Source organism: Chiloscyllium punctatum, chromosome 17 (assembly GCF_047496795.1).
Source record: "Chiloscyllium punctatum isolate Juve2018m chromosome 17, sChiPun1.3, whole genome shotgun sequence".
In the NCBI taxonomy this organism is placed as follows: domain Eukaryota; kingdom Metazoa; phylum Chordata; class Chondrichthyes; order Orectolobiformes; family Hemiscylliidae; genus Chiloscyllium; species Chiloscyllium punctatum.
In genome coordinates, this window is record NC_092755.1 from 85,936,340 (window position 1) to 85,962,932 (window position 26,593).

Below are 26,593 nucleotides of genomic sequence, written 5' to 3' on the forward strand. Positions count from 1 at the left end.
TGGTTATAACTACAAGTCTGTCTTTTTAAAGTGCTGTCAGTAATGGAAATTAGCAATTCTGATGGATCACCAATCTAAAACATTTGGCCTTGCCAGAGCATTTTTGTTTTAGTTTACTATCAAAGTACTTTGCTTTCCCCCTGTCTTTCAGCTGTCCTATAATTATAATGAAAAGATAAGCCTTATTCAGCAAGATAGATTACTTGTAAAGTCCAGTTAATGAAACCTGAGCAGTTGATAGCTAAGTTGTTGAATGTGCAATTCTCTTCTGAGATTTTTTTGTCATGGGTAGATGATCAATGCCTACCTAATATGCTGAAAATGCTTTAAATGCTTCACTGTTCATATGTACTTGCAGAATTAACATGAACTTTGAGCAGACAAGATTAATTCAACTAATGGAAGTCTGCTTACAGCTTCACAGATGAAGGTGGATAGACAATCCACTTTCTGTTGCTACTTTTCAGAAGTAGATAATTTTGATTTGTGCAGTTCAGCCATTTTGTGACTGAAATTTCCTGTAGTATTGCAGGTGTTGAATTATCTACCATTTTTAGTAGCACAGGCTATTGTCCATTTTCAAAGTGGTAGTGCAAACTGGAGAGGGTTCAAAGATTTCAGGATGTTGTTGGGAATTTTGAGACTGGGACTTAGTGTAGATGGTTGAGGGGTGACCTCTTTTTTTTTTTATATAGAAGTTGACAATCGTGAGGCCTAGATAAGGTGAATAGCAAGGGTCTTCCCCCTAGGGTGGGGGGAGTTCAAAATTATGGGGCATATTTAAGGTGGAGAGATTTTTTAAAAAGGGCATGAGGGGGCAACCTTGTGGTTCATGTGGAATGAACTCTGGAAGTGGTGGTGCAAGTACATCTACAATGTTTTTAAGACATTTGGATAAGTATATGAATAGGCAAGACTTCAGGCATGTGGGATTAGTTTAGTTGATGTGGATTAGTTGGATGAAGTCTACTTTCCTGCCGTGGTGCTTAGAATGGACTAGTCTCAAATGGAACCAGATTTTGGTGTAGAGGTAACTTAGGGGCTATAATGCAAAATCTTTAAAGTTGCTTTCATTGTCACAATCAGTCAGCTAGCATTTTAAAATCCATCATTGTCTCCAAAAGTTAATCTGCCATCCTTGCATAGCCTGTGGTGCTTGAAAGTGACAAACTCTTTAGTTGAATGGAAGTTGGGCCACTGCAACCTGAAGCCTTTCTTGTGCTGGGCAGTAATGATGTTTTTGTTTTTTCAGGAAGCCAAACTGACAGACCAACTTCCCTTAATCATTGTGTGTGACCGATTTGACTTTGTCCATGACCTCGTTCTGTACCTGTATCGCAACAACCTGCAGAAATACATTGAAATCTATGTCCAGAAGGTCAGTGAAATCATTTTGAGCTGTTCTTATAACTATGATCACTGCTTTGCAAAGTGCTCACAGATTAAGTTTCACAATCATCCAATAGGTGCTCAGCCCTTCATACCTGTTCCACCATTGAATAAGATAACTGTCAAACTCAACTCATACTACTTTTTTTAAATATCCTGAATCCCTTGTTGCCAAAAATATGGCACACAGCAGTGAATATACTCCAGCTGAGCCCACATACTTTGGGATAGCCAATTCAAAACTAGCAATCCTGGAATGAAGACATTTTTTTAGTCTGAGATTTGAGTGCTTACCCTAATTCTAGAACCTCTCCAGCCACTGTTAACAGCACACATGCCAGGAAAACTCCTGAATGAGATTCTTTTCATCTAAGCTCTTAGGATTTATGTCTAGTCTACTGTTGCATCAATCACTCATCCTAGGAGTCAGCTGGTGGGTTTTTTGTACAGCAACTACCTCCTTGGGTAAGGAGATTGCACTGTGTTGTGCACAATTCTAGATCATTGCACTTGGCACTCCTCTTGTAATTTATGCCATTTGCCCTTAATTGTATTCAGCTTGTTGCTGTGATTAGAGTATTGAAGGGTAACAGGATAAATCCAAGAATAGCAGGAAGAACAAAGGTAGGGCTGAACAGCTGGCTTGATGCAATGGGCCAAACATCCTCCTGTATTAGTTAGAAGTGACATTTTGCTACAAAACCCTGAAGCAGTTTGGCATAAAGAGGGTGATTTTTTTTTCTTCTGTACACCGAAAGCTATGGAAATGCGTTGCCTGGAAAAAGTGGCTAAAGAGGTAGTCAAACCAACAATTCTCAAGCAAGTGACTTCATGCAAGAACCAAGTTCATGCACTTCAGTTTTCCTTATGCTGGTTGGATAAACCGAACTGTTGCTAATTTTTTTTTGTCTCATTGTGTGCAGGTGAATCCCAGCAGGCTTCCAGTAGTGGTAGGTGGACTATTGGATGTGGATTGCTCTGAAGAAGTTATCAAAAATCTTATCACTGTAGTCCGTGGACAGTTCTCAACTGATGAGCTTGTGGGTGAAGTAGAGAAAAGAAACAGGTTAGTAGCTGACTTTTCCTTGTGTTGTGAGGTAGTGAATGAAGTTTCTGCTGCTAGTTTTATGGTACTACTCTTGTCACTTGCAGGATCAGGGTATTTTTTTTAATCCCAGTCTTCTGCCCCAGAATTATTCAGAAGCATCTTCTGATTACTACTGAAGAGTCCAGCTAAATTGCTAGATCTGTTACAGAAGATGTTTTGAACCCTATTTTGTGCATTGCCAATTGTTTGCAGCATCCTTTTTAACTGTACCATTTTAATGGGAATTTGTCACTATATGGAGCACTCTACAACTGTAGATGGCTTCCATATATTGAAGTTTAGTCTGTACTACAACAGATTAGCAGGAAGGGAATATTAAAATCAGGCAGAATTAAAGAAAACATCAGACATTTAAGCAGATCAGTGAGACTGACTGACTTATTTTGAAATGTAAACTGTGGCACCCAGACTTCTATAATTTATTACTAAACACTCAATCTACCCTGACCCAGGTGATAGCAATGGTCAAAGTTCCCTGTTGTACAAGTGATATTTATTTAGCTACACTTTTTTTAAAACTTTTTTTTTTGGACAGACTTCAGGACTGTATACTGATCTGGGAGTGTCTGCCTAAACTGTTTTTGGATTTGAGTTGTTGAACCTCCATCTGAGCTAAAGAGCTGCAGCTGACCACTGGATTTGGTTTAGCTACCTCCTCCCCTCATTTTTACAAACTTCTGAAACCAGGAATCCAGAGATCCTTCTTCTGATTTAGAGTGGTGAAGATTAAGTATATTTCAGGAAGTCACATAGCCACCTTCTCCTAAAGCAATGCATTGAGATTTAAAATTGGAGCATTCAAAGTTCATCCAACAGATTTATTTTGAAGCACTGCTCCCTACAGGTGGTGGTAGTAGTTGATGGCAAAGGTTCATCTTGGAGTGCCGTCACTAGCGGTGTTCCGCAAGGATCTGTTTTGGGACCATTGCTGTTTGTCATTTTTTATAAATGACCTGGAGGAAGGGTTAGAAGGTTGGGTGAGCAAGTTTGCGGATGATACGAAAGTCGGAGGAGTTGTAGACAGTGAGGAAGGATATGGCAGGTTACAGCGGGATATAGAGAAGCTGCAGAGCTGGGCAGAAAGGTGGCAAATGGAGTTCAATGTAGCTAAGTGTGAGGTGATTCACTTTGGTAAGAGTAATAAAAAGATGGATTACTGGGCTAATGGTAGACTACTTGGTAGTGTGGAAGAGCAGAGGGATCTTGGTGTCCATGTACACAGATCTCTGAAAGTTGCCACCCAGGTAAATAGTGCAGTGAAGAAGGCATATGGCGTACTGGCTTTTATTGGTAGAGGAATTGAGTTCCGGAGTCCTGAGGTCATGCTGCAGTTGTATAAGACTCTGGTGCGGCCGCATCTGGAATATTGTGTGCAGTTTTGGTCGCCATACTATAGGAAGGATGTGGAGGCACTGGAACGGGTGCAGAGGAAGTTTACCAGGATGTTGCCTGGTATGGTAGGAAGATCTTATGAGGAAAGGCTGAGGCACTTGGGGTTGTTTTCATTGGAGAAAAGAAGGTTTAGGGGTGACTTGATAGAGGTGTACAAGATGATTAGGGGGTTAGATAGGGTTGACAGTGAGAACCTTTTTCCACCATATGGAGTCAGCAATTACAAGGGGGCATAGCTTTAAATTAAGGGGGGGTAGATATCGGACTGATGTTAGGGGTAGGTTCTTCACTCAGCGAGTCGTAAGTTCATGGAATGCCCTGCCAGTAGCAGTAGTGGACTCTCCCTCTTTATGGGTATTTAAGCAGGCATTGGATAGGTATATGGAGGATAGTGGGTTAGTGTAGGTTAGGTGGGCTTTGATCGGTGCAACATCGAGGGCTGAAGGGCCTGTACTGCGCTGTATTCTTCTATGTTCTATCACATGAAGGAGCAGCACTTTGGAAGCTAGTGCTTCCAAATAAATCTGAACTGTAACCTCCTGAGCTTAACTTTTTGGATGCCCCAGTCCAACAGCAGCACCTCCAAGTCATTCCTCAGTTTGACATATTTGCCCTTTGATTTGAATTTGCCAGTTGCTGCTGCTTCTCAAGGTTGGTTTGTTTTGTATTTTTATTTGTCTGCAGACTGAAATTGCTGCTTCCCTGGCTGGAGGCTAGAATTCATGAAGGCTGTGAAGAGCCTGCTACACACAATGCTTTAGCTAAAATCTATATCGATAGCAATAACAATCCTGAGCGTTTTCTGCGTGAGAACCCCTTCTATGATAGCTCAGTGGTCGGCAAGTACTGTGAAAAGAGGGATCCGCATTTGGCTTGTGTGGCTTATGAGCGAGGCCAGTGTGATCTGGATCTCATCAAGGTTAGTGTCTTGGCACAGCATTTTAAGATGGTACTGTCTGGGTAAAAGCTGGCCTATTACTCATAAATTCATTGGGTTTTTGTGCAAGAAGTTTGGTTACAGCCACAGCTAAGGATCTGATCTTGTGGGTGCAAGGGAGATGGATCAGAATATGGGATGGTGTACATTTTTGAGCAGAGTGCTGAATGGGGGCTTTTTTTTTTTGGTGAATACAATTTGAGGGGCATAGACCAAGCAAATGGGAGAAATATTAACCATTGGTGTTGATCAGGCAACCTTAGTTAAGGAGCTGGAGCTTGAGGGAATTTTGAGGAAGAATCTTTCACTTTGGGTATTGGGTATCTGGAACTTTGCTGCCTGAGAAGGTAATTAGTAATGAGCTATCTCCTGTTTTAAGCATTTGGTTAGCAAAGTGCTGCAGCACTTAAATGCTGGCCAAGTTCTGGAACATGAGGTAGGAGTGCTTGACTAGTGCAGACATTGGTGTGTGGGGCTTTTTAAAATTTTTCTTTTGCACTGTAAACCTGACTGCTTTTGAAAAAAGCATTCCTCAACTCCTCTGAACAAAAAAATTATCCTGAATTTGGCTGTCTGAACTCTGGGCTTTGAGGTTGCAACCTGGAATTAGATTTGCAAGCTCAGACATGTGGATTTCTCCATGCTAACAGCTAATGCAGCCCTTTTTTATGCTTGGTTTTTCAATAGATGGAATGAACAAACATTGATATTTGAGCTTCTCATCCCTATCTGTCAGCTCTGGCAGCTGAGGGATAAAATATACTTGCCCTCTTTCTAATCTAGTGATTAGAAAATCCCTGTTTTATAGAATTTAAAGGAGCAATTTGGTAAGGCAGTTGTAGTCCTCAATCATGGCTAATACAAACTTTTTTTTAATGCAAGAACTTTCTGAATTGTTGGCAATTTAAAGTTAAGGAGTGATGTGTACAGCTGACTTGTATGATTTTAATCTCATGCTTAGGTTTGCAATGAGAACTCTCTATTCAAGAGTGAGGCTCGTTATCTTGTACGTAGAAAAGATCCACAGCTTTGGGCCAATGTTCTTGAAGAAAATAATCCTTTTAGACGCCAGCTGATTGACCAGGTATGCTTTACATTCTCTAATTATGAAAGCTTAAGGGAAATGTTCTGCCTGATTTTAAATGTACTTCCAGTCAGACTGGTACTAAAATCCTCACTCACTGCATAACTTTAAATTGAGATGTGAAGACTCACCTCTGGATCAAGTAGGACTTGAACCCAGAGTTGAAACATCTCATTGTGCCACAAGACTCTTGGTGCACTATTTTTGTTGTGAATGGAAAAGTAGAGATCTAGCTACTGCTTTCTGTCCGTCCATCCGTCGCTTTTGTTCAGGGAGTATATGGATAAGACGTCAGTTTTCAAATTAAATTTCTCTCCAATCCCAGAAGACAACTTAACTTATTAAAACTGGCTGTAGGTCAGTAATGTCATTCCAAGCAGAATGACACCGGAGGAGATCAAGGTCTTCAAAGTTGGACTAATCTAGTTCACTATCATGGAACTTCTGGCAATTAATTATAACACGACTGCAATGAAGTTGTGTAACTTAAATATTTGCTCTTTAGCAATTTTTGGCAAACAACAATAAAGATGTAGCATCTGTTGACTTTTGTAATTGTTTTAATTTATTTACCTTTTTTAATCTCTTACTGAATATCTCCCTTTAACCAGCTAATACATTCTGAGCTTAGCTGACAGCTTGTTCTTAAGCCTCATGAACCACTTTTGTAAAGTGAAAGGAATTGCTTTTCAGGTTGTCCAAACAGCCCTGTCTGAAACCCAAGATCCAGAAGAAGTATCTGTCACTGTAAAAGCCTTTATGACTGCTGACCTTCCCAATGAGCTGATTGAACTGCTCGAGAAGATAGTCTTGGATAACAATGTCTTTAGTGAACATAGGTGAGAAACATTTGACTATTTCTGTGCACTGTAAATCTATGAACAGCCTGTCTTAGAAATAAATGCCTGGCTATAGTTAACAAAACTAGTGACCTTTTTTCACTACCTTCCCAATGGTTTTAATTTTTTATAGTGGGAACCAGCTCATGAAAGGATTACAATGCCAAATTAAAATTTGCCATCTGAAAGGTGATAATAATAATACTATTCCTATCTGTAAACTTGCTATTAGCTGTCAGGATCCTTTTTTAAAAAGTTCAGGCACAGAAATCCAACTACAGTAACTACCTTACTGTTATAGGGATTTGTCACTTTAACTGCACTGACCGTGAAGTTTATAGAATTAATCCTGAGGCTTGTGCTTTTGATGCAATTCCTTTCACAGGAATCTACAGAACCTCTTGATTCTTACTGCGATTAAAGCAGATCGCACCCGTGTTATGGAGTACATTAATCGTCTCGACAACTACGATGCTCCTGATATTGCGAACATTGCCATCAGTAACGAGCTCTTTGAAGAAGCATTTGCAATCTTTCGAAAGTTTGACGTGAACACTTCTGCTGTGCAGGCAAGAATATTTTCCTCTCTATTGAAGGATTAAGACATTTGCATCTGAATAAGTAGAGGTGCCCAAGTATGTAAAATGAGCAGAGTGGATTAGTGGTTTGTATTGCTAAGTGTTCTGTCTCCAGCATTGGACTAGCCAGTTAAGCAGGATGTCTTTAACAGAATTTTGTAGTTGGTGGTCAAACAGATTTGAAAACCTTCTGGTTTTTTTTTTTGCTTCTTTTAATAAAGCTTTTCATTGACCTTCTTTTTTTTTTTTAGGTTCTGATTGACCACATTGGCAATCTTGATCGTGCTTATGAATTTGCAGAACGTTGTAATGAGCCAGCAGTATGGAGTCAGCTGGCAAGAGCGCAATTACAGAAGGATTTGGTTAAAGAAGCCATCGATTCCTACATCAAGGCTGATGATCCTTCTGCCTATATGGAGGTTGTGAAAGCAGCCAACAAGAACAGTGAGTAATGGTCAATGAATCAACCAGAATGAGGTTAATGCACATTCAGGAAGCATTTATCTCCCAAACTTAACTTTCTTTTTTGCAATTTACTACCCCTACCCCCCCCCCCCCCCCCCCCCCCCCCACAAACTCCTTTTCCCCTTTTTTAATCCTCAGCCTGTCAGATGACCTGTTTCCATAAACTTGATCGCCTGACCTAGATTCCCATGTCTGGCTCCTATGTCTGTGACTTGTTCCTTCACCTTGTCCTTTTTTTTTTAATTCTCCCATGCTTATCATTTAGTTCCTGACTGTCAACGTTTCTCATAACTTTTTTTTAATGAATTCCCACAACCTCCATATTAAGGTAAATTTTTTCAAACATATCCTGAGACCTTGGTAGTGTATTGTTTTCATCCTGTCAGCAGCATTTGACACACCATGCCATCCTCCACTCCCATTTGCCCAGTGGCACTATCCTCAGCTGCTGTAGTTGATCAGAAACAAGAATGCAGATTCACTGGTATTATCTTGTCACTTCAACAGGTTTCAATGAGATCACCACCTCTATTCTAAATCCAATGTGTAAAGCTCACTACCTTCTTAGCCTTACTCTAAGATCATTTCATTACCAGCAAACCTCAAATTTTCATTAGAGAAATCTCAAAAGTTAGATCAAGAATGCTGTCATCCCACCAGCACCTTGTGCAGTTGCAGTACGTCTTCCCTGTTTTATTCCAGCCCCCCTTGAAAGTATGGGCCAGTATTGTTAGCCTTCCTGATCACTGCACCAGCTGCTAGTGTGTGCAATACTCCCAAACCCCCTGACCTTTGTGGCTTTCTCCATTTTAAACACTTCTCAGTTCTCTCTCTTCAAACTGAACATCTTCACGTTTCCCTAACATATTCCATCTGCCAACTTCCTGCCCATTTCCTTAACCTACCAATATATCGAAACTTTCGTGGAACTTGGATCAAGGTTTTTTATTGGTTTGTATGTGTGGCTCCTGTTGACAGTTGGATTTTTTTAAAGTCAAATCTCTTAATCCACTTCCTCTGTCTCAAACTTTCATCTGCAAACAATTTAATTTTAACCCCTTGGCTCTTGAATTAATCTACTAACAAGTCTCCAAAGTTGGCAGTCATGGATTTTTTTTTTGGTATCCAACTCAAGTTGGAGAATTACTTCTCCAAAACATTTACTTCCTCTCCTTGGATAAGATAGCAAAGTAGGACACTCCTGCTCCATCCAGTCTGTCATTTTTTCTTTTTTCCCCACTTGGCCTTTGACCTCCAGTTGGTGGCTTAAAGTTGGGGCACCTATCCAAGGTGGTGTGTGGTAGTAGCCAGCAATCTGACTGGAGATCCCAGCACTGGTTGTCTGCAGAGGGCCCTTGGAAAGAGTCTGCATTTAACTTATTTTGATGTATGGTTATACTATGTGTATAGCTGTAATGTAACTTTATCTATTCTCCTTCAAAGGATTGTACCCAAGCTGCTACATAATGTCATCTTATCAACTTTTCACTGTACTCAAATGCATACATGTGACAATGCTAATTCAAATTCACTTACCCATTTCAAAAGGAGTGTCTAACCTGTACCAATATTCCCTCAGTTTAGCTAGATGTACACTTGTTGGAAGGCTGTGGTGCAGTGGTAGTGTCCCTGTCTGAGTCAAAGGCTGAAGTTAGTCTCGCCCACCTTGGGTGTCATAACCCATCTAGGCAAGAGGCTGATAGTGAAGGTATCTACAAGTGTCTGCTTCTGTTTTAATAGCGTAACCCTATTAACTGGAATTGTAAAGGCAAGTTGTTGATCCTTCTATTTTTTTAAAGGTCAACTGTTTTGATTTGCACTGATTTAAACAAATGCTACTTTTTTTTGTTAGCTCTCTATTCTTAAAGCCTTGTCATGCAGCTGATATCTTGTCAGGTATCCTTTCTACTTTTGATAGTCTTTTCTGAATTGCACAATTAAAAAAAATTGTCCTGGGGGGTTTTTGGTCTTCCCATGGGACATGGGTGTCATTGGCCAGAGTTTTTTGCCTGTCCTTTAGTTGCCCTTGAAGATGGTGAGCTGAGCTGGAGCCTCCTGAAGCACTGCAGGCTGTGCTGTTGGGAGACCCACCTCCCTTTTTAGGGAGGGAATTCAAAGTTTGTTTTACATGTTGTGGTGTTAGACCATCTTTCAGTCACACTTTTTTTGTTCTGGTTTTGAGTTTGCTGTTTTAAAACTAGACTTCCAGCACATAAGGAGGGATTTCTAGTTTGGGCTGAAGGGCATTTTGGAAGATTGCATTGGTGAGTGATCCAGGATTTAACAGTCTCAACAGCTCCCTGGATCTGTAGACCAGACCTGAAATATTTTTTGTCCCATTTTAAGGGAGTGGCATTTTCCCCCTTCCTGAAGATTGATTGGGGTACTCCTATGGGTGCATCTGATTCCATCCCAAACCTACTGCAAGCCTTTCAATGGTTGAGAATCCATTTCCTTGCTACCTAGATCCTTACTCCATGGGATATAGCTATTGCGACAGCTGCCTAACCTGGATCAAGAAGAGCCAACTGAGGAATGGAATATGAAAGCACTAAAATATTCTTTTGAATTTGAGTTTCTTTCACTTAGAGCTGAACTTGTGCTCCTCCCCTTTCTAAAATGAGAATGCCAGCAAAATGTTATATCAAGTTGATTCTTAATCAGCATTACCTGATGCTGCTGTACTGGGCTTCTTGTTCAAGATACGGCACGGTGGCACAGTGGTTAGCACTGCTACCTCACAGCGCCAGAGACCCGGGTTCAATTCCCACCTCGGGCGACTGACTGTGTGGAGTTTGCGCGTTCTCCCCGTGTCTGCGTGGGTTTCCTCCGGGTGCTCCGGTTTCCTCCCACAGTCCAAAGATGTGCAGATCAGGTGAATTGGCCATGTTAAATTGCCCATAGTGTTAGCTAAGGGGTAAATGTAGGGGTATGGGTGGGTTGCGCTTCGGCGGGGCGGTGTGGACTTGTTGGGCCGAAGGGCCTGTTTCCACACTGTAAGTAATCTAATCTAATACTAAACTATCCTTTTTACTCTTTACGAAAAAAATATTGATGCCAAGTGTTGGAAATGTTTTAGTTCTTAGTTTCTTTAGCAGTGATTATTTAATCCCCACTTCTGATCTTTCAGATAACTGGGAAGACCTGGTGAAATTTCTACAAATGGCTAGGAAGAAAGCCAAAGAGTCATATGTGGAGACGGAGTTGATATTTGCTCTGGCAAAGACCAACCGTTTGTCTGAACTAGAGGAATTTGTTAATGGACCCAACAATGCCCACATTCAACAAGTAATACTAGAAGACATTGTTTTATAAGACTGCATTTAAACTCTGCATTTAAATGACTACACTATTGAATTAAGTCTGTTCAACAATCTTGGTTTCAGTTGTCTTTTTGTCAACTTTGATAGCTCAGTTTTACAAGGCAAGCATTTAATTTGCATGCAAGTCCTTAAAAGCTGCAACTCATTAAAGCAGATTATGCATGCAGTTAGAATTGCATATTTAATGTGTTCCATTAAATGGAGAGCAAATGTGGAAAAAGCCAATTTTTCAAATGGTCCAAGTGCTGCGGGACCCAGAAGTTTTTGTGTGCAGTCTGAGCCAGATGAAATGGCTGATAATGGCCAGACTAAATTTCAGAAAATACTCAACTTCAGTGAATTAAAGTCTCTAGTTAATAACTTGCTGACCACTAGGGTGGTGAAAATGCATTGAGATTGTTTTATTGAAAAGGGACATCGCTGGGCACCTGAAAAGTTGTTTTTTTTTTTAGTTTGTGGAGCAATTGGACTATTGGCACTAAATTTTAATGTGCAGAATTGTAATATTGTGCTGTGAATCAGAGCTCTAAGAACTATTGAGTGTTCTAACTCTGGGTACAGCTTAGGCCATTCAGCACAACAGTATGCTAATGTATGAAGCTAATATATTTACCTCCAACATTAGGTTGGTGATCGCTGTTATGATGATGGCATGTATGATGCAGCAAAATTACTTTACAACAATGTGTCCAACTTCGCTCGCTTGGCTTCCACTCTGGTACATCTAGGAGAGTACCAAGCTGCTGTGGACAGTGCTCGCAAAGCTAACAGCACCAGGACTTGGAAAGAGGTATGAAATGCAGTCAGTAACAGTTGTTTGCATTACTTGAGCTGGTTTTGAAGATTATGAATTTATGGGTATCTATAAAATTCCTGGCCTTGCTAGAGCCATTTGGATTCAAAATATGGCTTCCCTAGCTACCTAAAGACTGCAAATGAACAATAAGGGTGAACTTTTGAAGCTTGTACTAAAGTCACTAAAGTTTCACTTAAACTCTGCACTGCAACTCTAATCTGGGCATTCAATTAATCATGTGATTTTTGAATAATCTTTTAAATTGCTCTCCTATTCACCCATCTTTAGGTTTGTTTTGCCTGTGTTGATGGCCAAGAATTCCGTCTAGCCCAGATATGTGGCCTACACATTGTCATCCATGCAGATGAACTTGAGGAGCTGATCAGTTACTACCAGGTAATTGTTCTATAACAGCTCTATAATTCCTCAGCTGCTGCGAGATGATTTACTAGGAGTTCCAGCAATTCATAGTCAGTTGTCTAGCACAAACAACATGCCAACCAGATATCATTGGCCAGCATTTGGCCCATATCCCTCAGTCATTCCTATTCTTGTACCCATCCAAATGCCTTTTTGTTTTGAATGTTGTAATTGTAGCAGCCTCCACTACTTCCTCTGGCAGTCCATTTCCATACACTCGCCATTCACTTTGCATGATTTTATAAATGTTAGATCATCCCCCAGCCTCCTATTCTCCAGTTGTGCAGGGGGAAGCCCTAGCCTATTCAGACTCCCTGTAATCTCAGACCCACCAATTCTGACACATTTTTAAATTCTGGTATTAATGAACACATTAGTGCCTCAGTTTGTAACAATTATCAAAACTGGAGGTAAATTTGTGCTGTAGATACTAAATCTACAAAGGCAGAAGTACAATAGATTTTCCTGTTTAGATTCCATTTTGAAGTAGCCAGAAGTTAAATCATTGGTAGCAGCAGAGTATAAGTCAATCAAAATTTAACAATAGGAATTCTAAACTCATCTGGGGAAAGTACACTCTTGCCCCATTGGCTTTATTTTTACATGGGGTGGGAGAAAGCATGGTAGGTGGACCTGGATGAATGCCACATTGCTGTCTGTCAGGCTGATAATTGTAATGTGACAGCACTTATCCTGCTATTGACTGAGCAAATAATTGCAATAAAAGTAAACTTATTCACCAGATTTGGCAACCAAGCTCCTGTTTATGCAATATAAGTGAGCAAACCAATCTGGAGCAGTTATGAAAGAATAGTGCTATTTCCTATTAGTTTAACAAAATGTCAGATTTACTTTTGATCTTTATCAGAACCACTTTGGAAACTAGTTTTCCATATGTCCATAACTAAAAAAAATGAGCCATTGAAGTCTTCACCCATTAAGCCTCTTTCCAGTTAAAACCTGATGCCTTGGTAAGGCTACAATACTTGTCTCTATTACATAATCTGTTATGCATTACTTTGGTTTTTTTTTTTACTAGGATCGAGGGTATTTTGAGGAACTGATCTCTCTCTTGGAAGCAGCATTGGGCTTGGAACGGGCTCACATGGGAATGTTCACAGAGCTGGCAATACTATACTCCAAATTCAAACCACAAAAGATGAGAGAACACTTGGAACTTTTCTGGTCCAGGGTCAATATTCCAAAGGTATTTGTCTTATTCCACTAAAAACTGATGCATCGTCCAAACTAACTACTGTGGGTGCATGCTGCAGAGTCTAGGATCTGAAAGGTCGATGGACTGATGTTAGTTCCAACCCATAGATACTGCCAGACCTGTTGAGATTCAGATTTTTTTTTTTTTTTTTGCCACCTTATTCTTGGCTGAGACACCAACCCTGGTGAAATGGAATTGGCATGCAAATTTTCACTCTGCTTTCCTGATGCCTTTTAAGTTTATAAATACACTTTTGTGTGCATCAACTGCCACTTCAATGCTTTTTTTAAAATGTCTGGCAGAAAATGTTGAATATCTTCCATGGGTGAGGTTCTTCACCAGATAATAGATTTAAGGTGTCAAAAGAAGCAAAGGTAGAAGGGAGGTAACCTTTTTACACAGATGTTTATCTGGATTCCCCTGTTTTTAGGGCATTGGAGTTACTTTTTAAAAAATTAAAAATTTGAATTTTTATAGAACTATGTAAAAATAAACTGGTGAATGGAACTAAACAGGGTAGCTAGCAGAGACAGTCATGTTTGGCCTGCATCTCTTTAGTGTCTACCTGGGTGTAGAATTCTAATACTCCTCCTGTTTTTGGACATTTTAGTAACTGGAGTCCTTTTTTGGTTATGTAGATTAACTGATCTTGAATAACACTTTGTTCATACTACTTTTTCCCTTGCTATCTAGGTCCTTCGTGCAGCAGAGCAGGCGCACCTTTGGGCTGAGCTGGTCTTCCTTTATGATAAATATGAAGAGTATGACAATGCAGTCATAACTATGATGAGTCACCCAACAGATGCTTGGAAGGAAGGGCAGTATAAAGATATAATCGCAAAGGTATAGCATTACATTGCTAATAACACAATACTTTCATCCCAGTGATATAATGTTCTAAAGATTGCTGTTCTGAATAGTCTTATTTTTACCAATGGCTGTTGACTGCCTGGTTAAACACTTCCTAATGTGGAACAGTTTCACTCCTCTGGTTTTGAAATAACCTGTCTTGGGAATTGATCTTTCTCTTAATTCTCCAAGTCACCTGAACTTAGTCTTAACAATGTTCCAATTTTTTTTAATAGGTTGCTAATGTAGAGTTGTATTACAAGGCCCTGCAGTTCTACTTGGATTACAAACCACTGTTGATCAATGATCTGTTAATGGTGCTATCACCACGTTTAGACCATACCAGGGCAGTCACTTTCTTCAGTAAGGTGAGCCATGACCTGAGTCACAGCAAAATCATTAACTGACACTGATCATGCATTTCATGAGTAACTTCAGTGGATGTGTTAATGCTGCCATTACTTTTTTTTGTTTGTGTTCTGCTTTGCAGGTGAACCAATTGCCTCTAATAAAACCATATTTACGCTCTGTTCAAAATCACAATAATAAAGCTGTGAATGAAGCTCTGAACAACCTGCTTACTGAAGAGGAGGATTATCAGGTACCATGCAACATTTTAATAATTTTAAACTCTTGAGTAGCTGCTTAAGGGCAACTGACTACTCCAGTTAATTCCCATGTTCTTATTGAATCACTTGCTCAGTAGTCTTGCCTTGGATAGATCGTTCCTTCCCATCCAACTTGGAGTATCCCACATGAAATCACAAAGCTGCCTATTCAGGGTCTTGGGGTTGTTGACTATCCCTTCCATGGCATATTTCTGTGCCTGCAGTTAATTGATCATGTGAAACCAAATTATGTATTAATTATCTTATTCCATTAACTGACAGGTTTAGTTTTTTCAAATGGCTTGAGGGTTGGCTTACTTTCATAACTGACAATCTTGAACCTACTTTAAACAGCCAGCATTTAACTTTTTGAAATATTGGATGTCTTGGTGAAAATCTGCCTTTAACAACACTTAATCCCTCTGTTCTAATTACTCTTTTCCTTTGGGTGCTGCTGCATTTACTTGATCAAAGCCCCAAATTCCAGTATTCTGGAAGGAACTGGGAAATGATCTGTCAAAAAAATCCTTGGCAGGAACTGCTGTCAGCGTACCTCAACTACCACTCCAGGGTAACTGAGGATTGGTGTTAATGCTCATTGAGCCAGGAACACCCATTTTCCCTCTAACAAAAATCTAGTGTGCTTTTGTCATGAAAGCATCTGTAAACAGTTTTTAACTTGGACTTTTTGAGCTTTGACCTCCATCTGAAGGGCATATGGCCAGTGTTTGAGTAAGATTACCTTGGGTTTTTCTTGTCACAGGGTTTGCGTACATCTATTGACGCATATGATAACTTCGACAACATTATCCTTGCTCAGCGCCTGGAAAAGCATGAGCTAATAGAGTTTAGGCGTATTGCTGCTTATCTCTACAAAGGTAACAATCGCTGGAAACAAAGTGTGGAACTCTGCAAAAAAGACCGTTTGTACAAGGTAAGTTTCTGTAGAATTGGATGGAGCAATGTTTTGAATCTTGCGTTGATAAAACTTTGTTTCGTGCAATGGTCAGTTTTTTGAGTGACTTTGTTTTGTAGGATGCAATGCAATATACAGCTGAATCCAAGGACACTGAGCTTTCTGAGAAACTTCTGCAATGGTTCCTGGAAGAGGGCAAGCAAGAATGTTTTGCATCCTGCTTATTCACATGCTATGATTTGTTACGGCCAGATGTGGTTCTTGAGCTGTCATGGAAACATAACATCATGGACTTTGCAATGCCATATTTTATTCAAGTTATGAGGGAATATCTCAGCAAAGTAAGTGAACTTTTTTACAAGTCTTTTTGAGCAGTCTTTGCACCAATCCCAGTTTTTTTTTTGTGCTGTTTGTCCTGTCAAAACACGTCTTCCACAGCATTCAGTAGAAAATCTTCAGATGACCAGGCTTGAGTGTAAAAGACTTCAGCCTAGGCAATGACGTAAAGCTACATTGACCAGGGTGTTGCTTGGAGCAGAGAAGTCAGAGGCTTACAAAATTTGAGGTAGAGGGTTAATAGCAATAAAGTTTTTTTTTTTTTTTTTTTTTTTTTTTTTTTTTTTTTTGGTTTGTGGGGGCTCCTCTTTCTCTCCTCCCCCCCCCCCCCAACTACCTGCATTTGGAGGGATCCATTAATAGGGGTATTTAAGTTTCAAAGGGCTGAGGAAATATTTTTAGGATTGGGACTAGCTCAAACTTATCTGTGAGTTGCAGGCAGGAACCACTTGCTACAAAGTAGTACCAAGTTATGTTTTTTTGGAAGCTCCATAGCCTGCAAGGGTATGGACCAAGTGCTGGGAAATGGGGTTAAAGTAGAGAAGTGCTTGATCTGTGGACATTAAACCTGAATCTTGTTCACTAGGTGTCTTGAGTGCAAATGCTGGTTTAAGTATTATTCCTGTTGACTCTCCAGATGTGGTTCAGTAACTTGCTTTCAGATCATCTTAGTGACCTATTTAAAGTCCCTCTTTAGTTGAAATCACAATATTAGGGCAAGTAACTAAGTTTTGATCTTTTTGAGTGTCTTAAGAGAAATGACCAGAGGGTGGAATTCACACTTGGGCAGCTGAAAGACTGCCAATGGCAGGTTGGTCCAAAATGTTTCAATGAAGTTAGACTTCTATTCAGAGAGGGAGGAATAAAACAACATCATGGCAGTTTCTCGTGCCTTGAGACTGCAGATTGAGGGCAGTTTAGCAGTTCTGAATTGGAACCTCTGTTCATTGTCAAATTGACATCACCAATTCTGATAAGCAACAGTTCAAAAGTTTAGATTCTGCAGAAGTTTTTATTCAATCCAATTAGAGCAAGAAATTTCCATTTGTCCTTTGGTATGACAATTTTCCAACTGATTTACAGGGAAATGCCCCAAATGTTAGCAAATGGGGCTAGGTCAGGTTTTGGATGTCTGCAGATGTGTGAACTGAAGGGTCTGTTTTCCTGCTGTATAACTCCTCAGTTCTGCTCTCTGGGCTAAGCTTGCCTGTTTGGCTGGTTCTGTAGGTAAGCTGGGTCCCTTCCAGTCTGTTATCAGGCGTGCATCTGGGCTGAGGAGTGGCAAATGGTCTACTCTTTTAGAGGAGTGGTTTCAGTAGATGCATCGTTCCTTGAGTGGAGTTGCAGGCAGACATTTAAGAGACTTTAGTCAGTGCATGTTGTACAGCTTCTGTACAACCACAACATCACAGGACATTGAGACCACTTAATACTGTGTCCAGTTCTGGTCTTCCTGCTTTAAGAGATTCTAAATTTGAAAGGGTTTAGAAAAGTCTAAGGATGTTGCCAGGTTGGAGGGTTTGAGCTATAGGAAGAGGCTGATTAGGCTGGGGATTTCCCCTGGAGGTTTAGATTGAAGTGTGACTGTGTAGAAGCTTAAAGATCTGTGAGGGGCATGGATACAGTAAATAGCCAGGTCTCCTCTTCCTGGGTGGGGAAGAAGGGAAAGGAGGAGAGGAAAGAGTCCAAAATGAGACAGCATTGGTTTAAGCTAAGGGAAAAGATTTTAAAAGGGACCTGAGGGGCAGTGTGCTAACACAGGGGTGCAAATATGGAATGAGGCTGGCACAACTATACCCCTCAAAAGGCATCTGGATGAGTACATGAATAGGAAGGGTTGAGGCTTGGCCAAATGCTGGCAAATTGGATGTAATCTGTTGAAGATATGTGTGGATGAGTTGTCTTTGGAGGGTTTGTTTGTGCTGTAGGACTCTTAAATTAACCAAAGACTGGTAAAGTCTTTAGATTTGGCAAGTGTTTCAGGAGATATTTCAATAACTTTTTCCAGTGTCAGTATTCATCCATTCTTTGGACTTGACATCACCTGATCACTAATGTTTCATGCCATCCATTCTAAATTGATGTTTGGAACAGTGACTTGCAGATATCAGTCATAAATGTGTGCAGTAGTTAGAAAGAAGCCAAGCCAGTTGAGACTTAGTGAAGGTGTTTCTGATCTATGAAATTGAAATACCTTGTGGAATTGCCCTATGAAAACTGCAAAAGTTTGTATGATTTTTCTTTTCCTGTGCTTGACCTTTTTTTGCTTTGGAGTTTGACATCTGAATTTTCTTGCAGGTTGATGAACTAATGGAAAAGGTGATAATCTGCTTTTGCTCTTATTAGGCTTTCTCAAATGAGGCTTTAGTGTTCTCGCTTAATGCGGAGGAATATGCTTAACCTGGCCATGATTTGAGTACCTTCTAACTCTATAGTATAGATATTGACTAACCCTTAACTAATTATCTCCTAGGACTAGTTGTTTTCAAAGCCTCGATTAACCACTTGTCTAACTGCAAGGTTTTTTGATTTTTGCTACTTTTGAGGTCACTCTCTTAAAACATGTTAAATATGTTCTTTAATCCTTTTCAGTACTTCTATTCCAAGATGTGCTTTGCAACTCCTTGTAGATGTGTGAAACAAGCTCTTAATTAAAACCCTGCCAGTGTTTCCACCTTGCTTACAAGATTGCTTTTTGAACTTTGAATGAATAATGAATTTTGATCTACAGTAATTTGAACTAGTCTTAATGTGTTACCTAAAGACATCCTTTCTCAGCCTGGTAGATTTTGTTCTCTGATGTGCTTGAGGCTCGTTGTTTTGTCACCATAAGTGCTGGTGTTCTTTCCCACTTTTGTTTGTCTTAGTCTGTTATGGTGGGTGATATCACTTCTGGTTCTTGTGGTTGGGGTAAATGAGGTCCAAATTAATGTTAGTTCTGGATTGAATGCCAGGCTTCTAGGAATACCAGTGTGCCTTTGTTTAGCCTGTCCCAGGATGGATGGATGTTCTCTGTGTATGGCTACTAGTGATGGTTGGTCATGTCTTTTTTGGTGGCTAGTTTCCTGCCTGTCTGTCCAAAGTAATGTTGGTGCTGTCCTTGCAGGGTATCTTGTATGACATTGTTCTGCTGACTGTGTTTTTGTACAGGTCCTTTTTTAAATTCATTAGAGCTCCCATGATGCCTAGGGGCCCCATTTACCAACCCCCTCAGATGGAAGTGATTTCACCCACTACAACAGACCAAGGCACATAGCAAGTGGGACAAAAAGCCAAGCACTCACTGTTACCTAGCATGGTGACAACATCTGAGGGCAAACCTACTAGCTCAGTAAGCAAACCTACAGCCTGAGTAACAAATTCAAAATTGCCAATATTTCTTATCCTTTGATATACTTTTTTAAGCTTGCCCCACAAAACCTATTGAGGCTGAATATAAAATGTTCCCCTGCTATCCAGCATGGCTCATTAATGTCTCTGAACTGGTGCATCGCAGCTCTTGAGGTGGAAAACCTTGACCAACTGAATTTTTTTTGGAATGTTTGTTTCCTTAACTTTTTAGTGATGCAGCCTTATTTTCTCTACCCCGTTTTCCTCCCCATCCCAACACTGAACTTTTTTCAAGCCAACTGATCAACTGGTTAAATCCAAAGCAATATCGGTAAGGTTAACTTGCATTTGATGCAATAGGCAGCTGATTTTAAATAGGCTTCTAGGCCAAGCTGCAATGTACACTACTGCATGCAAGGTAACTTGCTACATTAACACTGTACCTGATACATGTGCTCTGTGTGGAAACCTGTCCTAATCATTGTTTGGAACTGTTCTGTTGGATAACCATATGTGCTGTCCTCTGCATATTTTCCATAATGCATGCTTTTTCATGCAGTCAGACTATAGGGTTTTAATAGTGGGATATGGGCTACTGGGAGTTGGTGGAAACTGACATTGCTGCAGGAGTTTGTTTTGGAATAGTCCTTTTTTTTTGAATCTGAAGACTGAGCTCCATCACCTGTTCCATATGACTTTAACAGGTCCTGTTTCTGTCCTTCAGTTGCCCACTTGATTGGTATTTGCCCATTACAGTTCTGTAATGTAACATCTTCAGTTCTCAAGATTTGACCTGTCCATATCCAGCAAGACCTGGATGATGTCTAGAATTTGGGCTGTTAAGTAGCAAGTAAATGCATGTTACATTGGTATTCATTTGTCCCCCAAATGGTACTACCATCACTGAATTTCCAACTATCTGTATCCTGGTTAGTTACCACTGACAACAGATTGAACTGGACCTGCCCTATACCTACTAAGAGTAGGTCGTCAAGAATTTTGCAGAAAGGAACTTTTCTACCAGACTCTCCAAAGCCTGGCCACATCTAAAAAGGCATCCATCACTGTGATGGAATACTTGCCCAGATGAGTGCAGCTGCAACAAAAGATGTGAGACCACTGAGGATGCTAGAAATCAAACCCTGATGGAGGAAACTCAGCAGGTCTGACTTTCAAAGAAAAATGAGTACCATTTTTGACCACAAACTGAAGCTGCTAGAAAAGCTCAGCAGGTCTCGCAGTATCTGAAGAGAAATCTGTTAACCTTTTGGGTCTGGTGACCCTTCCCCAGAACCAGACCTGGAGCATCAAGTCTGATTTCTGTTCACAGATGTTGCCAGATTTGCTGAGTTTTTCCAGCCGATTTTGGCTTTTTGATTTACAGCCTCTGAAGTTCTTTATTTTTGTCAACTCAAATTTTTGATCTGATGTTTTGGTGTCATTAGGACAAAGTCTGCTTTATTGGCAAACATTCACATTGTAGTAGTGAAGGGAATAAACAAGTGTCATCTGCAAGGTGCACTAGTCTCCTTTTTCAGAACACCTTCCGAATCTCTACCCCCTCTTTTTTTTTTAAGAATGCCTAGCAATAAGCTCCGTTCAAGTTGCACATCAACCTGATTTTTAAAACTGTATGCCAATTCTAGCCTAGAGCTCACTACCTAGTTGTATTGTGGGTGTTCCTTAAAGACAGCTCCCCTCCCCTGGCCTGGCCCCAGCAGGTAGCAAAAGCTGCTCTAAACAAACATCCATGTTCCCAGGCAGAGGATTGATTTGTAGCATCACTGTCAGAAGGAAGCCCAGAACTGGAGTACAGTGGTCTCATAGAAATGAGTCTCTATTCAGATTTCATGCTTATAGACTTAGTGCCCTTTTTTGAGCTGATGTGGTCTGCTATTTTATGTAGAAATATCCTGCTACAGGTGCTCCTAAAAAGTCTGTTCAGCAATTCACTTAAAGCCTCTGCACTCTTGTTTATGAACATGCATTAACACTTTGAATTTCTGCATTCAGGTTAATATGCATTATTTGAGCATTTAGTGACTTGATATTTTTCACTTGTACAGTGTGCAAATGTTAAATGTGTTGTGTAGATTTTAACTCTGCAATGTTCTCCAGTAATATTTTGTGGTTCTTGATGCAGATACTAAAATAGCTAGGTAAGTATTCTGGTTGTGTACAGAAAAATGGTATTTCTTTGTAAATGTTTGGAGGGTTGTAACTTTGTAATAGCATTTTGTAGTCTCTTTGAACTTGATATGGATTTGCTTTTAATTTTTCTTAACCTTAGGTTGATAAACTTGATGCTTCAGATAGCTTGAGAAAAGATGAAGACCAAGTGGCTGAACCAGCTCCTCTAGTATTTGGTAGGTTTGATTTAGTTAAGCTGTAATGCATAGCAATTCTATTGTTCTAGTTCTGATATCCCTGAATTTAGAATCTGCCCAATAATTCAGGGTTACTTGTAAAGTGAGCCAGATTTGTTGTTTTTCCAGTTGATGCACCCAAAGCTCTGACTTAGCCTACATCCAACTGCAGTTGTTAGAAAAGCACAGCATCTAAGCAGGGGAATGGCCATTTTGGGCAGCAGCCCTTCTTCAGGAACACTATTCTGAAGGGCCTTTGCCCAAATGTTGAATTGTCCTCACTGGATGCTGCCTGACCTGCTCTGCTTTTCCAGCACCATGTACTTGACTCTGATCTCGAGCATCTGTAGTCCTCACTCTCCCATGTGTAACTGCAGTCTCTTGTTGTTTGACTCCCATTTTATACTTCTAGCTTTTTTAAATAGTTATCTTTTTATTCTACTTCACATTGGACCATAACTAGACTTAGTTTTTTTTGGCTTTGGAAAAGACTTATCTATGAGATAAACTGGCAGCGCACAGAAAGGTAGTAACTTCATGTTTTGCATTGCTGACTTTTGAGCAATAAATAGGCCATGATCTGATCCTTTCTCCTGATCTGAGAAGGCAGCATTTCCGTTTCCAAAATTGTTTCCATGGGATGTCCAAAACTTGCTGCTGTTAACTCAATTTGTATTCTGATTTAAACACTTTTTTTTTTGTTTTTGTGCTTATTACTAGTGTTACAACATGGCAGTAAACCCTTCTGCTAATTAAACCAAGGGCACAAAAAAGCCCACCTGTCCAAAATCTATTAAAGTATGAGTGACAACTACCCAAATGCCACTTTTTTTAAAAAATGCAATTTTCAACTCTAAAATGAATGCTAATCAGCTATTTATAACTAAGCCTCCTTTCTCTTTAAAGATTTATCTTCCCCATTCCATAACTATATACTGATCCAATAAGCCCCTATTAAATTTATAGCAGCTGTATTTTCAAAACCAGACAGCAGCTGTCATCCCCCAGTGTTGATCTTGTAGACCTCCCCTGGGTTGTCTTTGGTCCTTTGCTGCAAAGATGTTTCAGATGATAGAAGTACTTTTGAGTGGTGATTAGCAGTCTTTCAAATGGCAGATGGTGCTCTTTTGGCTAACTCCAAAATGTCTGCTTTTTATACCCCAAACATTGATCATCTCACTGACTCTGTTATCAAAATGGTAAAATTCAATTGGTTTTAGTATCTTGGGGCATAATTTAACCATTTAAATTCAAGCTGCTGAGAAAACCATTTTGTATCAAGGTTACAGCCAAAGTGTTAATCTTTCAATTTTCCAGCAGTGATATGACAGGTGCTTGCCAGCTTTAAGGGTACAGTATCTGCCTTCAACTTACACTATTTGCACTCTGCAGCACATTCAACTAAGTTTTTTTTTAAAAATCTATATTCACAATCTGTATTCCTGCATCTTCACTTCCAAGCTCAGCTATCTGAGCTCCTAACTCTGACTCCTTGATCGATTAGATCTGGGCTGAAGAGAAACAATACTGAACAGGATTTGAGCATTGCTGTGTTAGTTCAGTATTCAAACAGATTTTAGAAATTCCTGCATGTTGAAGTCTGTATAGATATTTATTTGCTGAGCTTGAATATTTTAAATTTGTAAAAGGGGTGACCAGATCTAATGTATTATCGGTTTAACTTTTTTTGCCTTGTGATTTTTCTAGGTCAGCAGTTAATGTTGACAGCAGGTTCCACTGCAGTCCCTCCTCAGCCTGGCTATGCTTATGGTTATCCAGCTGGCTATGCTCAGCCTGCTTATGGCTTCAACATGTAGAAGCCACATCACGTTGTCAACTTCACCATTGCTACCCCTGAATCTTCATGAAAAATGTACAACCATCATAGAGCACAGGATTACAGCCAAACATCCTCTGCAGCATGAAGATTTTATAAAGGACTTCTGTTATTTTATTTATTACACTCTTACATTTCAACTTCAAAATGTAGCTTTTTTAAAAACTGTATTTAGGAACTACAAACTGTTGAGGCACTGACTTAAAGATTAAGAAAAGTATTAACTAGTTTATTGAATCTAGTCATGAATATTTCCAATAGATTGGTTGCCACCTTTTTGTTTTCAAGCTGGCAGCTTAGTGCAATGTGGATGGTTTCTTTGCCCCCACACTCCTCCCCAACCTGTGTAAAGCTTGTCCTCAATGAGATGAGTAATGGTACTGAAGGCAGTGTTCACCTATTCCCAGGGAGTTTAAACTTGGAAGTTTACTTTGCCAGTATCTGCATGTTTTGCCAATATGTAATGCTAAAGGTGAAGCTGGAAAGTGAATGCAGGATTTTTTTTTGCATTCCTAGTTGGTGCAGAACTGACTTCACTAGTCACTTCATGTGAAAGCGTTCTATCTTCTGTGGGTGGAGCACTCTGTTCTGCATCAGTTCAGGCCTCCATGCAAAGAAAGGGTGTGTGCCACTTGTTTAAAATATTGTGCCTAATGTAAAATTTATGGTAAGGAGCTTTTGTTGCTAATCATGAATATTAGGTTTAATAGAATGTAAGCCCATGTCAGTCAGCACTTTGGTTGAAGTTTCTGGATCTCTTGAAATATTTCATACCTCTGGCAAGTTTATTGAAAGGCAGTTAGTTGCAGGCCATCTTGTAATGGAACGAACTTGATTCAGTCCAGAATGTTGGTTATAGTGGTGACATGTATTTAAAGGGAAATTGTGCTGTAAAATCTTCAACAGCAATGGTATTGTGAATATTACTTTGTACAGTTGTGCTAACCTGTTGAGTTAGCAGAAAGAAATGGATGTGCATTGGACTTCCCACATACCCCCTCCTGCTGCCCTCGTCATGTCACCAGAGGGATAAATAAAGTTTACATATGTCTCATGATATCACTATGCTGAGTAATTCATTGTCTCCATGTTACTAGATGTGCAGAAATGTTAGCCTGCTATTAGTGGAAGTCACTTTTATAGAAGCATTTGGAGTATGTGGACACTGAGCAGTGATAATGGGGTAGTTTACTTTGATTTTAAGCTAAATCTTTTTGGGAATCAGATTTTAATAAAGATGTGGAAATGTCAGTGGACTGGAGTGGGCAAAGTCACAAATCACATGACACCAGGTTATCATCCAACCAGTTTATTTGGAGCAGTAAGGTTTTGGAGTCTCTGTACTTCAGGCAGCTAGAGAAAATATACTTCAGACACCTCTTATAAAAAAAATCAAGGGAGATAGAACTTGTATGATCCTTTTTACTATAAATTTAAAGTATATTCTCCCGCACTCTCGCGCGCTCTCTTTCTTTTTCCCCCCAATTAATGTCATCAGACTTTGTCAAGTGCAGTGTTGGAAAAGCAGTCAGGAAGCACTTTGACTCTGATCTCCAGCATCTGCAATTTCACTTTATATGCAAGGCCAGATTGGGAGAAAGTTATAAATGTTTTATGCTTCTCATTCACTACAAATGCCTTTTTAGGTAATTATCAGTGACAACAGCTTGGTAAGAATGCACTCTTAATAAGCCAGTAAGATCAGTAATGAGACTGCAATATCTGAGGATCTTCTGACTTCAACTGAAGTAATTAACTTGACCAATCTTCTAACAGATCCACTTGTATTCTATTTAGTCTAATAACTGGCAGGGTGGTGGGTGGCTGGCCAGCTATAAATGATAGCCAGAGAATACCTAACAAATGGCTTTTGTTTTGTGGTTTTAATTCTTCTGGGAGATGCATTTGGTTTTGCACTTGTCAGCAATGGATATGCTAGTGTTTTTATGCACTTGTATTCTTTGATAAGCTGGGCATTGAGTTTGACTACACCATTCCTGGCACTCTCAATACTAAAAGTTTAGGCTGAGTGGCTATAAGCCATTCCTTGCTTGGTTTCATCCTTTATTCTGATCCAAATTGGATGAGAAAATTGTAGTAAACCAATGACCAAGATGGGCTACACTCAGGACAAAAGGGTAACGAGAGAGCGAATCGGCCCCTCAAAGATCAGTAAGGTAGCCTTGTGTGGCGCTGCAGGAAATAAAGTATTTTACACCAGTATTTACTGTGGGGGAAAAAAAGATATGGAAGATATGGAATCTAGAAAAATCTCCATTAGAGGAGGAAATGCTGGACGTCCTGAAACTCAAGTGATAAGCTCCCAGGACCTGATCAGGTGTACCCTAGAACTCCTGGGAGGCTAGGGAAGTGATCGCTGGGCCTCCTGTTTGAGATTTGTATCCTCAATAGTCAGGTCAGGTGCCAGAAGACTAGAGGTTGGCTAATGTGGTGCCACTATTTAAAGGTGGTAAGCACAAACCAGGGAACTATAGACCAGTGAGCCTGACATCAGTGGTGGGCAGGTTGTTGGAGGGGGTCCTGAGGGACAGGATGTACATATATTTGGAAAGGCAAGGCCTGATTATGGATAGTCAACATGGCTTTGTGTGGGGGGAAATCATCTCAAACTTTGGTTTTTACTTTTAAAAAAAAAAACTCCAGGATTGAGGGCAGGGTGGAGGACGTGATCTATATGGACATCAGTAAGGTGTTTGACCAGGTTCCCCATGGGAGACTGGTGAGCAAGGTTAGATCTCTTGGAATACAGAACTAGCCATTTGGATACAGAAATTACTCAAGGT

General features: G+C 40.0%; 1 protein-coding gene across 3 annotated transcripts in view; it reads left to right on the forward strand.

The window, feature by feature from the left end:
* Positions 1 to 24,848, forward strand: part of cltcl1 (clathrin, heavy chain-like 1) — a 56,952-nt gene extending 32,104 nt beyond the window's left edge. Inside the window, exons 15-34 of one of the 3 annotated variants that reach the window (XM_072587790.1) lie at positions 1,253 to 1,378; positions 2,313 to 2,455; positions 4,574 to 4,808; positions 5,788 to 5,910; positions 6,604 to 6,749; positions 7,135 to 7,318; positions 7,579 to 7,771; positions 10,923 to 11,080; positions 11,741 to 11,905; positions 12,200 to 12,307; positions 13,371 to 13,538; positions 14,241 to 14,390; positions 14,633 to 14,764; positions 14,887 to 14,997; positions 15,768 to 15,938; positions 16,040 to 16,261; positions 18,555 to 18,575; positions 19,882 to 19,917; positions 21,877 to 21,952; positions 23,660 to 24,848. In XM_072587790.1, the coding sequence (XP_072443891.1) occupies positions 1,253 to 1,378; positions 2,313 to 2,455; positions 4,574 to 4,808; positions 5,788 to 5,910; positions 6,604 to 6,749; positions 7,135 to 7,318; positions 7,579 to 7,771; positions 10,923 to 11,080; positions 11,741 to 11,905; positions 12,200 to 12,307; positions 13,371 to 13,538; positions 14,241 to 14,390; positions 14,633 to 14,764; positions 14,887 to 14,997; positions 15,768 to 15,938; positions 16,040 to 16,261; positions 18,555 to 18,575; positions 19,882 to 19,917; positions 21,877 to 21,952; positions 23,660 to 23,769 (2,778 nt within the window). In that variant the 3' untranslated portion in view covers positions 23,770 to 24,848. The remainder of the gene's footprint in view (positions 1 to 1,252; positions 1,379 to 2,312; positions 2,456 to 4,573; positions 4,809 to 5,787; positions 5,911 to 6,603; positions 6,750 to 7,134; positions 7,319 to 7,578; positions 7,772 to 10,922; positions 11,081 to 11,740; positions 11,906 to 12,199; positions 12,308 to 13,370; positions 13,539 to 14,240; positions 14,391 to 14,632; positions 14,765 to 14,886; positions 14,998 to 15,767; positions 15,939 to 16,039; positions 16,262 to 18,554; positions 18,576 to 19,881; positions 19,918 to 21,876; positions 21,953 to 23,659) is intronic. The other 2 variants (XM_072587792.1, XM_072587793.1) reach the window with 2 other exon arrangements.
* The last annotated feature ends 1,745 nt before the right edge of the window (positions 24,849 to 26,593 follow it).